Source organism: Lynx rufus, unplaced genomic scaffold, assembly GCF_022079265.1.
Source record: "Lynx rufus isolate CCGP_SWC_20201006 ecotype Redwood Valley unplaced genomic scaffold, mLynRuf1.p SCAF_3, whole genome shotgun sequence".
NCBI classification, from domain to species: Eukaryota; Metazoa; Chordata; class Mammalia; order Carnivora; family Felidae; genus Lynx; species Lynx rufus.
Genome location: NW_025814845.1, coordinates 124,998,104 through 125,012,135, shown reverse-complemented (window position 1 = coordinate 125,012,135; position 14,032 = coordinate 124,998,104). Strand labels below are relative to the sequence as shown.

Sequence of the window (14,032 nt, the reverse complement as noted above, 5' to 3'; positions counted from 1 at the left end):
GCAAACCTCATTGGAGTCTTCAGTACTCAAAAGGAGTGCATGGCTTCAGCAAAAGAAGCAGATGTGTAGGAAAAAGCAGAAAGCAACTCACAAGAACGGCTCCTGTGTAGGCTTCCAGCTCAGCTGACTTCAGTAGGCATTTGGGCCCTCGGCGTGTCAGAGCTTTGCCTATACATGAAGATTAGATCATCTTCAAGGTCTTGTTTGGAATGAAGAAAAAATAGTTTCACCAAAACTCAGTGACTTAACCATCTCATCTATGAATAAGTTATATTGTTTGTCATGTGTATGACACATGGAGGTGCTGTAATTATAAGGGAGATTTCATTAGTCAGAAGGATGGATTTGAAGGAGGAAAGATCATCATGAGAGGAAGATAAAGAGGATAAGTTGTGGAGTCACTCCTCAGAATATGTTACTGCCTTTCCTCTGGGAAGTACATGGTCTGGTTAGAAGACCCCTCAAAGTGGATTTGGATTTTAGTTCAAACTTGACAGACAGTTTTAATCCCTGAACTCCTGTCTCTTCCATGTGAGGACAGTGCATCTTATGGTTTGAGTGATGATATTTATAATGAAATATTTTATGATTCACATGTGACTTTGTGCTCTGATCTGTACAAAGAATATGTATACTTTTCCAAAAGCACATGTGTGAAGTCTTGACAAATATTTTTTTTTATTGGAAAGAATTAAAAAAAACCCACCAATCATTATCCTTAGCAATATGTAAATAGCTCTGACTGTGGGGAGACACAGTGGCAAGTGTGTGGTGGACAGGATATTTGAGTTTGACATGACTTACATACACCACTTTCCATGGTATAGGTATGAATGGAAGGAAGGAAGAAGCCTGAGAGCAAGAAAAGATGTTTTTTCTAGAATGACTACACAGAAACAATTCTAATGCCCATTGATGGGACAACTTAGTAAATGCTTTTTCTTCTAACCCAACATTTTTAAGGGGGTGCTAGAGTCCAGTTGTCTCTCTCCTTTATTGCTAAGTTCTTCTCCCAGGCTTCAATCCTTGGGATGGCATTGCCCCAAAGGAACAGCAACCTGTGGCCCATGAGTCTACATGGGGAAAAGCAAGGGGAGATTTCGTGAAGGAATGAAGAGAGAACTTGTCTCCAATATTTTGTTATGAAAATTTCAAACATATAGAAAGCTTGAAAGAATTTTAAATTAACACCCATAGACCTACCACCCAGTTCTTACCATGAATATTTTACTGTATTAGATTTATTTCATATCCATGCATCAACATGCATATCATAGTCAGACTTCATTACTTGTTTATATTTTTATTCTATTAGTATAAAATGTACAACAACAAAATGCCAACATCTTAGACATATATTCACTGAGTTAATTACATATGCCTGTGTGATCCACTCTATCAAAATATAGAATGCTTACCATTACTCTAGAAATTTCCTTCATGTTCCTCTTCAGTTACTTCATGCCATCTCCCACCAGAAAAATCACTGTTCTTTTTTTTTTTCTCCCATATGTTAGCTGTGTTTGCACTAGAACTTCATAGAAGTGGAATGATAAAGTATTATATTGTGTGTGTGTGTAAGGATGCTTACTTTGCATAATGTTTTTGAAGTTCATTCATGTTGTTGTGTGTGCCAGTAGTTTGAATCTTTTTGTTGCTTAATGGTATTTTATTGTGTGAATATACTACAGTTTGTTTGCTGTTCTCTTGTTGATACACATCTGGGCTGTTTCCAATTTGGAACTATTATGAATAAAGCTTCTATGAGCATTCTGGTGCAACTCTTTTGTAAATATATGCTTCATTCTCTTTGATAAATAGCTAGGGGTGGGATTGCTAGGTCACAGGATAGATGTATATTAAGTTTTATAAGAAATTGCTGTATCTTTTCCAAACTGATGATCTTACGTTCCTACCAGTGCTCTGCAGACTCGCCAATATTGGCTGTTATGAGTGTTTTAAATTTTAGCCGTTCTGGTGGGTATGTGGTGGCTATGATCTGAATGTTGCCCCCAACCCCTACCCCTGGAAATTGGAATGTTGAAACCCAACCCCCAAAGGTGATGGTATTAGAAGGGGATTAGGTCATGAGGGTGGGACCCTCATCAAAGGGTTTAATGGGATTAGTGCTTTTATAGAAGAGGCCCCAGAGAGCTCCCTAGTCCTTTCTATCATGTGAGGATACCCTCACCTGACCATGCTGACACCCTGATCTAGTACTCCCAGCCTCCAGAATTGTGAGAAATAAATGTCTGTTGCTTGTAAGTCACCTGGCCTATGGCATTTTGTTATAGCAGCCCACATGAAGTAAGACAGTATCTTATTAAGGTTTTGATTTTTGTGAAGATGAAGTTTCTAATTGCTTAAAATTTGAATGGCTGAAAAGAGAGAAAAATCTCGATCCTCCTTTCCTCTAAGGAGGAAATTTTAGACAAGACTGAGAATAATGTAGTCTATGTACATGCTGTAGAATTCTATATGTAGCTCTGGATAAAAAGAATGAGAATCTTAGGAGAATATAAATAAGAATTATTGTTATTTACTCATTTGTAGTTGTGTATTTTTTTATTTCATTGCTATTCCTACTCAGTAAACCTATTGAGTTTATTTTGTAGTTATAATTTTAACATCTAGATATAAGGCAAATATTCTTGAAGAAATGTACAGACATATGAATTAGTCATCAGGTATACAAAATACGTTTAGATTCGTTAGTAATTTCTGTGCCCAAAACATATTATGTCTTCTATATAGTAACATTTAAAGAACTTGAAGAGCTGAAGGAGATTTTGATTTTGTGTGTTTTGTTTGGTTTCCCTGGACTTAAGTAAATGAGGATATCTACCTTACCACTCTCATCATTGTAAGCTGATGTTTTTTTAAAGTAAAATATTACGTTGAAGGATCATTCCGTGAACTTCTTTTGCATTACTTACAACATCCACTTGTAACACTTACCTTTTATAATATCCTGCAAGATTCATCACTGCCCAAATTTTAATCTCATAGTTTTGCCATTTGTGATCAAGAAAGTACATTAACTACATTAAAAAAACAAAACAAAACATTTTGTGTTTCTGTTTTAGGTCCCATATTAGAGATCACCAAGCAAGATTTTTTTCAAGAAGCAAAAACTCTCATTGCCCAACATTATGAGAAAGTAAATGAGGTTAATGCTTTCCATTTATCTAACTTATTTTTCAGAAAACTAATAACTATTTTTGTATACTACACTGATTGTTCCAAATGGTTGCATGAACCCTAATAGATTCTGAATAGAAGAGAAAATGAAATCTTCACTAGATATAAAAATTGATTTTAGGTTACATTTAAAAATAAGATTTTATAAATATACAGATTATTTGATTATATATATATTTAATTTGCAAATTTAATCCAATTTTTAATGTTTTCTTTTAATGAATTATAACAAATATTTGAATTAACTATCTCAAATAAATATCCCTCTTTAAACACTATTAGATAAAGCTAAACTAGAAAATATACTGTGAGATGTGTCTTTCCCATGCCCCCAGAATGACATTCTCCCCTGAATCTCCTTTCATATCACTTTGCATTAGAGCCCTTTACCAGTCTGACCATCCGTTGAGGGCCGTGACTCTTTTGTGAATGTTGCATCTCCAGCAACAAGCTTTGTGGTCGGTTCAATGAATATTTGCTGAATGGCATAGATTTGGGAGGTGGGAGTGTGAGGGAATCGGTCAGCAATAAGACAGGAATAAGACAGGAATCGCAGGTTGAAATTTTAGAGGATAGCATCTGCAGATGAGATGAGAAATTGTAGGGGAGCAGCAGCTATTGCGAGAAATGGGTCTTTGGGGAGACAGGTGAGGGAAGGGGATCTTAGGATGGCTTACTGTGTGCCACATCATACTACTGCTTTTTGAATACTTATTTTTTTTAATGTTTATTAATTTTTGAGAGAGAAGAAGGGGGAGGAAGGGGGAGAGGCAGAGAGAGAGGGAGACACAGAATCCGAAGCAGGCTTCAGGCTCTGAGCTGTCAGCACAGAGCCCAACACAGGGCTCGAACCCATAAACTGTGAGGTCATGACCAGAGCAGAGGTTGGATGCTTAACTGAGTCACCCAGGTGCCCCTTGAATACTTTTTTTAAAAACTGAATTTTAGATAAGGACTTTAAATATTTTTAAATGCTTATAGGTGAGGGGGATATAATTTTACCTAGGTTTCTTTTGAATGGTCCTCTAGGCTGAAACTGGTCATAAGTGGTTTTAATTTTGTAATCAACATTGTTAACATTGCTTAACTAATTTTTTTTCTCTAACCAATTAAAAATGATTTCAAGTTATATTGATTTCACTAGTAGAAACATAGGTTGAAAACTAAAGAGTTAGATAGATGTATTTTAGAAACTTGACCTTTCTAAAGAATTTTATCCAATCCTAAGAGCATACTCTTCTATCTTTGGTTGCTTGGCAGAACATAGTACTATCTTATTAAGATCTTTTTATTGGCATCTTGAGTTGGCAACAATTTGAATTTGTATAAATCTTTTTTTCTGGAGGGGAGTGATGAGGGCAGAGAGCCATAGCTCTGTCTATGGGCCAAGAGAATGACTAGAACAGTTATAATTGTTTGGATAATTACCTGTTGGAGACCTGGGACTGTATTTCTACTGCTCAAGGTAGTCAAAAGTAAGAAGGAATTAAGTGATTGAAAGGATCTGAAATATATATCTGATTATTAATATGGTTTTCTTGAGAACTTACTTCCAATAAGAACTGTAAGTTCTGGTTCAACAAAGAAGTTTGGGAGTGTTAGCATTTTATGAACATTTGAAAATTCTTCAAAGATGGTTGAAAAATATTAAACTCTTAATATGTCTAGTATTTGAAAACTTCTATTGTAAAATGGACTTTAAAACTGCATTTGAAAATATCACATGTGAGGAGAAAATTACTATTTTAGAATTTACTTTTTTTTTTTTTTTTGGAAGTGAAAACTAACCCTCATTCTTGTTAAGGGCTTTTGAAGAACTGTAAAGGATAACATCTGCTTTATCTGATTACTGTCATGTGCTTTATAGTAAATGTCTTATATAGTAAAGGTACTTTGTAAAATGCAATGAGTGGATATAATTTTATTATAAAATGTATTATATAATTTTTGTATTATACTATTAATAGTAAAATTGAGTTTTATTAAATTTATTTTTGTTTTACTCACAGAATAAAGTTCAAAGTACTTCTATAAATGTTTTTAGAAATAAACATCAAAAACCAAAATCTGTAAAATTCATACCTTTGGAGATTAAAAAAAAGGAAACACTTGATGGGGTCCAAGAACTTTGGATGGCACACAAAAAGATTTGTTTTCCCAAACACCTGTTCAAAAGGGAACATTGTGAGGAGACCCCTCAACAAACTTCTTTTAAGGAGCCATGCATGTTTAGTGTAAAGGAAAAATTCAAGGACTCGATGGATCTAATTGCGAAAGGTAAGTTTTTGGTGGAGCAGAGAATTTCAGCAAACCAACAGGCAAAACTGTTTGCTTCTGGTGTACTATTAATGGAATTTCCTTGTTGAAACAAAAGCCCATACTTTAAGTCTTAGCCATGGGAGGTAGGGAGGCATGATTAAAGGGTTACTAAGCTCTGGGGACCACCAGAAATTGAGAAGAGAGTACGCTAATGGGAAAGAGGAATTTATTAGGACAAAATTGGTTAGCCACATCTTCCGACAGGATAATATTTCTTCTGATACAAATTCTCAGAACATTGTAGTTCACCATTACTAAAGCAGTGAGAGGTTTATGGCTTTGAATCCTGTTGTTGAGCAGGGTAGATAGTATAGGCAAGCTGTGAGTGTGTTCCCCCAAAACCCCAAAAGGATTTTTAGGACTTGTAGGATTTTCCTTAAGAAAAATTATATAGTAGAGGTTTGTTTTCTATCAGGAACTTGGTAAGATGGAACTTGGAAGTCTATTTAAGCAAAGTGATATTGTTTTCCTGAGACTAATGGCTAGAAAAAATGACTTTTATTAAAAAAATTTTTTTAATGTTTATTTTTGAGAGAGAGAGAGCATATGCGTGCATGAGTGGGGGAGGGGCAGAGAGAGAGGGAGACAGAATCTGAAGCAGGCTCCAGACAGTGCTGTCAGCATAGAGCCCCATGTGGGGCTGAACTCATAAACTGTGAGATCATGAAACCAACTGAGCCACCCAGGCATCTCTAGACAAAATGACTTCTTAAAACACATTTCTGTTTAAGCCTTTGTAACTTCATCTCCATTTTTCCTCTTTTGTTATTGCTTCTTATGTTATTCATTCAATGTGGATACTTACTATGTTAGGAGCTGGAGAAATAAAGGTTAAAAGGCTCATAGAGTAATGGTGGGGATGAGTGTCTGAGTAATTTCTTATTATCCAGTGTGACAATTGCTACACTAGAGGTAAGTGCAAAGCATTACAGGAACGTTGTGGAGTAACCAACCAAGTGCCAGAAGGAAATTTTCTCAGAAGAGAGCTCATTAGAAAGGGGTTTTAAGGAGAAATTTGTTAAATGTAGTGTGGGAACAGAAGAGGCCATTTTGAGCCATGGGAGAAAAATATTAAAGCTCTGAAGGAAGAAAGAATGTGATACGTTTTGGGAAAGGAGATATGTGATAAGAAATGAGGTTAGGAAGACGGGTGAGGCTAGGTTTAGAAGAAAATATAATAGCAGGCCTAGGATTTGAACCTGTGTGTAATGGAAAGCCACTGGTCATTTCAAGAGAAAAGTGGGGAAAGGGTAAGATATGACCATGTTCTTCTGATAGAAAAACAAAACTGTCAGTAGAGGCTGTGCAGAGAATGGTGCCAGAGAGATAAGTGAGGAGGTTGCATGGGAAAGAGATGGTCCATGTAAGAGATGGCAGGGGCCTAAGTGAGGGCAGTAGTCAGCATCAAGTAAGTGTGGAGGAGGGATTTACAGCAGCATTTCTCAAAGTAGAGTCTTCAGAACACTAGTTCTGAGGCATTCACCTCAACAAAAGGGATCTCCAGTTAGATAAGTTTTAAAAAATGCATTTACTACTTGGAGATTCATGTTGAGCATTAATATATTGAGAGCTCTGTGAAATGCTGTAGAAAAGAATTCTGTTTGCTCTTTTTTTAACTTGGCCATCGCCAATTCATTTGAGCAAAGAATTCCTAAAGAAAGACATTGAGGTTTCTAGACTGGAATGCTGGGTAGGTAGGCATTATTAAATTGAGATCGGAATGGAGAAAGACAAGTGGAATTTAGGCAGATGGAGAAAGGAATGGGAAAGATAATGAATTGAGTTTTAGACCTGATAAGTAGACATGAATATGAAGATAACCATTAGGAAGTTGGAATTGGAGATCTGGCAAATAAGAGAGAGACAGGTGAAGATTGAAGATTGATGTTGGGGGTTAACTGCCATGATGTAATTGTGAGGTTCATGCAATTGTTCAGCCAAGATTTACTTATATGTGAAATGTATAGAGACAAAAGATACGCTACTTACCCTGAAGAAATTCAAACTTGACATATGTAATTTGTATGTGGTTGGACAAAAGACAGTAAATAGATAGTTACAATATAGTGTGACCCATATTGTAATAAAAATAAGCTTTACTGCTTTGAAATCAATAGGAAGGCAATACCTTCTTCAGATTTAGTAATTAAGGATGGATTCCTAGGAGATTTAAAGTCTTTGGTAAATTTTGAAGGGTGATTAAACATCTACTCAAGGCAAACCATAAGAGACTCTTAAATACAGAGAACAAACTGAGGGTTGATGGGGGGTGGGGGGGAGGGGAAAGTGGGTGATGGGCATTGAGGGGGGCACTTGTTGGGATGAGCACTGGGTGTTCTATGGAAAACAATTTGACAATAAATTATATTAAAAAAAATAATGAAAGACGAAAAGTTCTATAGAACTCTAACTAGACTCAGATGGTCTAACCTCTACATGATAATGGATATCTGAGAAAGTGATTGTAGTGTCTTTGCAGGAGCTGAAATGATTTTATATGACTGAAATGAAGATTGAGGAGTAATCAGAGATGAGACTAGATTTTGGAGAACTTTGAATTTTAGCCTAAAAGAAATGGGAACCATTTAGATGTTTTTTTTTTTTTATTTTTAGGTTTATTTATTTATTTTAAGAGATACAGAGACAGCGTGAGTGGGGGAGATGGAGAGAGAGGGAGAGAATCTCAAGCAGACTCAATGCTGCCAGCTTAGAACCCATGAAATCATGAGATAAGCCGAAACCAGGAGTCAGATACATGTTACGATGACATAAGCTGAAACCAGGAATCAGATACTTAACGGACTGAGCCACCCAGGTTCCCTGCTTTTCAGATGTTCTAGTGAAAAGTTGGCAGTGATCACATTTTCATTTTTAGAGCATTCCTGGTTGCAGAGATGAGGTGTGTTGAATTTTGGAGGCACAGGGTCCATTGATGAGGGGACTAATTCATATGAGAAAGGATGACTTGAATTAAGGTAGCGGCACTGAGAACAGAACTGAGGGAAGAGATTTTAGAGACATTTAAGAAGTAGAGTTTCTAGACTTGGTCAGCAGTAGGTGGAACATAAGACACAGGGGAAGAGCTGTAGGATTCACTGGCATAGTTTGTACTAAGTGGCAGCATGGGAACGGATGCAGGAAATTAAAGTGTTGGAGATACATCTTATGTAATAGTAAAACTGCCACCAGCAATAAGTTGGAATCTAAACCATGTACCTACTGAGCTTTGTTCTAGGTGATGAAGTTGTGAAATAGCATTATTGAATATGTTGGTGGTTTTGGCTGCCTGTGGGAAGTTATTCTATGAAAGAGATGAACTATCAAAAGTATTGGCTGGTTTGCAAGCAGAAATGAAAGGGCATAGAGTGGTACTAGGTATCAGAATCCTTGGTTTTGAGCAAATGTCTCAGACCTATCATTGCAGCAAAAATCAGATTAAGGGTGTGTCCTTCTTAACCCAGCCCATATTCTCAGATTCCCTCCAGACACTTAATACTAAGTTGAAAGACTAAAGCAAGGGATAAATAAATGAAGATACAAAAGAGATTTTAAAGCTACACTTAAAAAAAAAAGAACTTTGAATGTGGTTTTTGGCATGAAGAATTAATTAGAAAAAAATGAATTAAAAAATCTAACAAATATTTTAGAGAATGTTATTGCCAAAGAAACCGTGAACTTTGATTTAATAAAATGTTCAAAAGTAAAATAATCTGGCTTTATTTGGAAGTGACCCACAAAAGCTGTATAGTCCCCATGGAGGACAATAGCAAGGTGTAGCTAACAAGCAAAGAAAAATCTTCCCAGAGTAGATCCAGAGACCACAATGAACCAAAAAAAAAAAAAAAAAAAAAAAAAAAAAAGAATAAGGGAGTGTACTTCCAGGACAGAATCATTGTGTACTCAAAAAACTTCTCCACCTCCAGGTTAGGGGGGCTCTCAGTGACTCCCCAGCAGGATTCTGTACCTTCTTTAGTCTGGTGATTGCTATGTGACTTTTCTTTTTCTCTTTCACGAATGGAGTTTTTACTGAAGTTATCCTATACCTGCCCCAATGCTGGATGTTGTGTGCTTCTGGGGGAAAGTGGAAATAATTTTATATATCTTGTATATATTATTACTGGCCAGAAGGAGCCACACCTGGACCTGATGAAGAAGACTTCAAATAGCCAGAGATTCTGGACTCTGAGCTGAATGTAGTACTTTGGTTGAACTTTAGGTTATCTCCTTTGGGGAGAGGAAGAGTGTATTTGTCAGGGAATAAGAATGGATGGATATTTGATGTTCAAAAGGGCTGACTGTGGCAGAGACTGGCTAGATATTTATCAAACTTATTACTGTATCCTTTTTTCCTGGGCACTTGGCTAACGTGCATTTCTCATGTCGCTTACAGTTAGGTGGAGCTATGTGACTGAGATTTGGCTCAGTGGATTATAGCTAGAAGTGATGCTTATCCAAAAAATATCTTGTGTTCTTTTCCCAACATGTCTCCCATATTTTCAACTATGAGGACTCTTTTTCAATACTCTTAAAACAATTGCAATTTCATTGATGAGAGAATAGTAAAAGTGCTTTTATGTATTTATTATTTATTTATTTATTTATTTATTAAAAAATTTTTTTTCTGTTACACAGAACTTTTGTTTTTTTTTTAATTTTTTAATGTTTATTTATTTTTGAGAGAGAGAAAGAGAGAGAGAGAGAGAGAAAGAACATGAGCCAGGGAGGGGCAGAGACAGAGAGAGACACACATAGAATCTGAAGCAGGCTCTAGACTCTGAGCTGTTAGCACAGAGCCTGATGCAGGGCTTGAACCCATGAACTGTGAGATCATGACCTGAGCCAATGTCGTATACTTAACTGACTGAGCCACCCAGGAACCCTGTAAAAGTGCTTCTAATAACTGTCAATTGAAAAATTTTGATTGAGATATTCAGTAAATATGCAAAACTTGGTATGGGGAATACAAAAGAGAAACTTGCTCCCTCATGGAACTTGGAGACTAGCTGGGGAAACAGTTATCAATTAAATAATCACTTACATGCTGGGGCGCCTGGGTGGCGCAGTCGGTTAAGCGTCCGACTTCAGCCAGGTCACGATCTCGCGGTCCGTGAGTTCGAGCCCCGCGTCGGGCTCTGTGCTGACGGCTCAGAGCCTGGAGCCTGTTTCCGATTCTGTGTCTCCCTCTCTCTCTGCCCCTCCCCCGTTCATGCTTTGTCTCTCTCTGTCCCAAAAATAAATAAACGTTGAAAAAATAAAAAAATAAAAAAAAAATAATCACTTACATGCAGTTGAGAGTATATGACAAATGAATGGTGCCTGGACTGGGGTCAGCAAAGGCTTTCCAGAGGAAATGACAATTGAGCTAAGCTATAAAAGATGAGGAAGAATTACTAGGATAAGAAGTAATTCCTGCTTGGAGTTCTAGGTCATGAGAAAACCATTTGCAATGGCCCAAGGGAGGGAAGCACAGACATAATTTCAAAGAAGTACAAAAAGAACTTATGAGGCTACGGTTCTGGGAAGGAGCTGGAGAGGGGTAGCCTGCAGCTATCTGAAAAATAGGACCTTGTAGTCAGTTCTGTGCTAGCAAATGTTTATTAACTGGCTATGGTGGGGCAGAGGGAGGAAGCCTGATTTATAGTCTTTGCCAATTTCCATGGTGTAAATACTTTAATGTAGCCAATTTCAAGCTACCAATGTTACATCACTGATTAGGGGAGTTGTGAAGAGATGTGCACAGTCTGTTCTTTCCATAGTTGGGGCAAACACCTTTCACACACCACTTGAAATATTCTTAAATTTACTTCTTATCCAGCTACTGCAGTAGAGGCTGCTTCCTTCTCCAGGCTTCCCTGACTCCTTCCCGGCTTGGGACACCAACAAAAATGGGCTCAACACTGGCACATGAGCAACAAGGAAGGGAGGATAAGAGCCAATGGGTAATTGTTTCCTCCTTTCTTTCCCTGGGGAGAACGGTCTCAGTTACACTATATAAACGTCTCAGCAGGTCCTAAACAGTTAAGCAACCAGTTTCTTGTAGTGATGCTCAACTCAGAAAGGTTTCTTACATTACCTTTCTTTCTTGTTTTATTTCCTCATTGTTCTTTCCTGTTCCTTGAGCTCACTTTCTTAAAATACCCTCTTAAAAAATATTTTGATGGTGAGTTGTCAGTATTTGGTAAGAGACAGTATGGAATGTGAGGGAAAGGAAGAGTCAAGAAAGGATAATTCTTAGGCTTTAAAACTTAATGAACTGGAAGATAGGAGTTGCCACTTTCTGAGACAGGAGAGTGACCTACAGTTTTCAATGGGCATAAATGTAGAATTGAGGTTTGGATATTATGTTTAATGTGTCTATTATACATACAAATGAAAATGTCAGGTAGGTAGTGTATAAGTGTGGGCTCAAAATTGGAGTCACTAAAGTACAGATCAATATTGTCTAATAGAAATATTATATGAACCACAAATGTGATTGAGAACTTTCTAGTGCCCACATTGAAAAGATAAAAAAGAAATAGGTAAGGGGCACCTAGATAGTTCAGTCGAAAAACCACGTAACTCTTGATTTGGGGTTGTAAGTTTAAGCCAAACATTGGATATAGAGATTCTTAAATAAACTAAAAAAACAGAAACCGATAAAATTAATTTTAATAACAGGTTTATTTAACTCATTATAGCCACGACAGTCAATATAAAAATTGTTAGTATTTTACATTATTTTACATTTATACCCCAAATCCAGTGTATATTTTAGAAATTGGTGTAGCCACATTTCAGGTGCTCAGTAGCTATAGTTGGTGAGTGGCTACTGCATTGAACAGCATAGATATCATTTTAATTTACAATCATAGATAATATCAGCAAATAAATAAATGTAGGTAGAGAAAAAATATCCAAGGACTAAGTCCTGGGGTTTCTGACATTTAGAGGGTAAGAAGAGAAGTGCCCAGCAAAGGAAGTAGAATGAAGAGCTGGGGAAGAAATCATGAGAGCGTGAAATATATTACTCGTATTTCAGTAAAGGAGGAGGAATGCCTTAGACAGGAGCAAGGAAAGCTCATGCATTGTCCTAGAAGAAAGACAGGGCCATGGGCACAGAGACAGTCTCATTGGTAGATTAGATGGTGGGATTGGTACTGTTTGTTTGTTTGTTTGTTTATTTCAGTGAAGTTAGAAGTAAGGTCTTCACTTGAGGAAGGGATGGGAAGTATTGCATTTTGAGGAGTGAGGAGAAGAGTGAGTTAATCACAATCTGAGAAAGTGTGGAAGTGCATGGACTAGGAAAGGTAATTTTCTGTGAAAAATACCCCCCCTTTTTTTAAAAATTCTTAAAATTTTTTTTTAACGTTTATTTATTTTTGAGACAGAGAGAGACAGAGCATGAACAGGGGAGGGGCAGAGAGAGAGGGAGACACAGAATCTGAAACAGGCTCCAGGCTCTGAGCCATCAGCACAGAGCCCGACGCGGGGCTTGAACTCATGGACTGCGAGATCATGACCTGAGCCAAAGTCGGACGCTTAACCGACTGAGCCACCCAGGCACCCCCCCCCCTTTTTTTTTTTTAAGAGAAAAGAGAAATAGTTGGGAAGTGCCAATAAGGATTAAGGAAGAATCTGACTTTATCTCTAGCCCTAGATTTTGGGAAGGGTGAAAGAGAATAATGGTTACCCCGTGAGAGAACTGTTGAAGAAGTTGTGCCCTTAGGAAAATAAGGGTTAGAACAAGAAGACAGTGCAAACATAGAACATAGCTAGAATATCAGTTCAGCTGATGAAACATCTGGGGTTTCTTAGGGTACAGTGAAGAGTTTGGGGAGGCAATTCAAGGAAGGATAAAACAGTGGGGGTCTGTGGAGATTAAGGTCAAAAGCAAAGAATGAGAAGACAAGTTCAGAGGGTCTTTTATAGAAGACAGGTAAAATGTTCAAATGGTAGTCTCCTTTTGGGGATTGTTTTCTTTAGCGGTTTGTGATCACGAGGCCAAGGATGTTGGGGGTGAGGGATATGGGAAAGGAGTGAAAGTTTTATCAAGAGCACAAGGATGACAGTGGTCCTTCTGAAAATCCTATTATAGGCTCTGTTGAAGCCAGAGACATTTTACTGGGAGCTTTAGCATGTGTCCCACCAGACAGCTGTGAAGTGCTGATCTTAGAGTTTATATTTGAATTAAAATTGGAATTCACTTCTTAAAGTTCTTATCTCAAAAAGTGTATATTAAGTCTGTAACTTGCATCTATTTTTTAAACATATTCCTAATATTCACTTCAGTGTGAATGGAAGCATGATCTAAGATATCAGCAGTATTAATTCCAGAACTTGATTAAAGTTTGTGAGATTAGAAAGAAAAGTGAGTCCTGTGTGTGTGATACATGTACCTTGCTCATGCTGCACTGACAGATCAGCTGCATTATCTTCCATAAGCTAAACATCTGTATGAGAAGAGGCCAAACATTCCTTGAATTTGATCCAAGGATATCAACTTTAAAAATACACTGGGGGCACCTGGGCG

The 14,032-nt window shown here is 37.3% G+C and overlaps 1 protein-coding gene across 1 annotated transcript in view; it reads left to right on the top strand.

Moving 5' to 3' along the window:
* Positions 1–2,248: 2,248 nt before the first annotated feature.
* Positions 2,249–14,032, top strand: part of IQCM (IQ motif containing M) — a 445,282-nt gene continuing 433,498 nt past the window's right edge. The window contains 3 exon segments of the mRNA XM_047092286.1: positions 2,249–2,261; positions 3,087–3,169; positions 5,211–5,478. Of these exon segments, the coding sequence (XP_046948242.1) occupies positions 2,249–2,261; positions 3,087–3,169; positions 5,211–5,478 (364 nt within the window).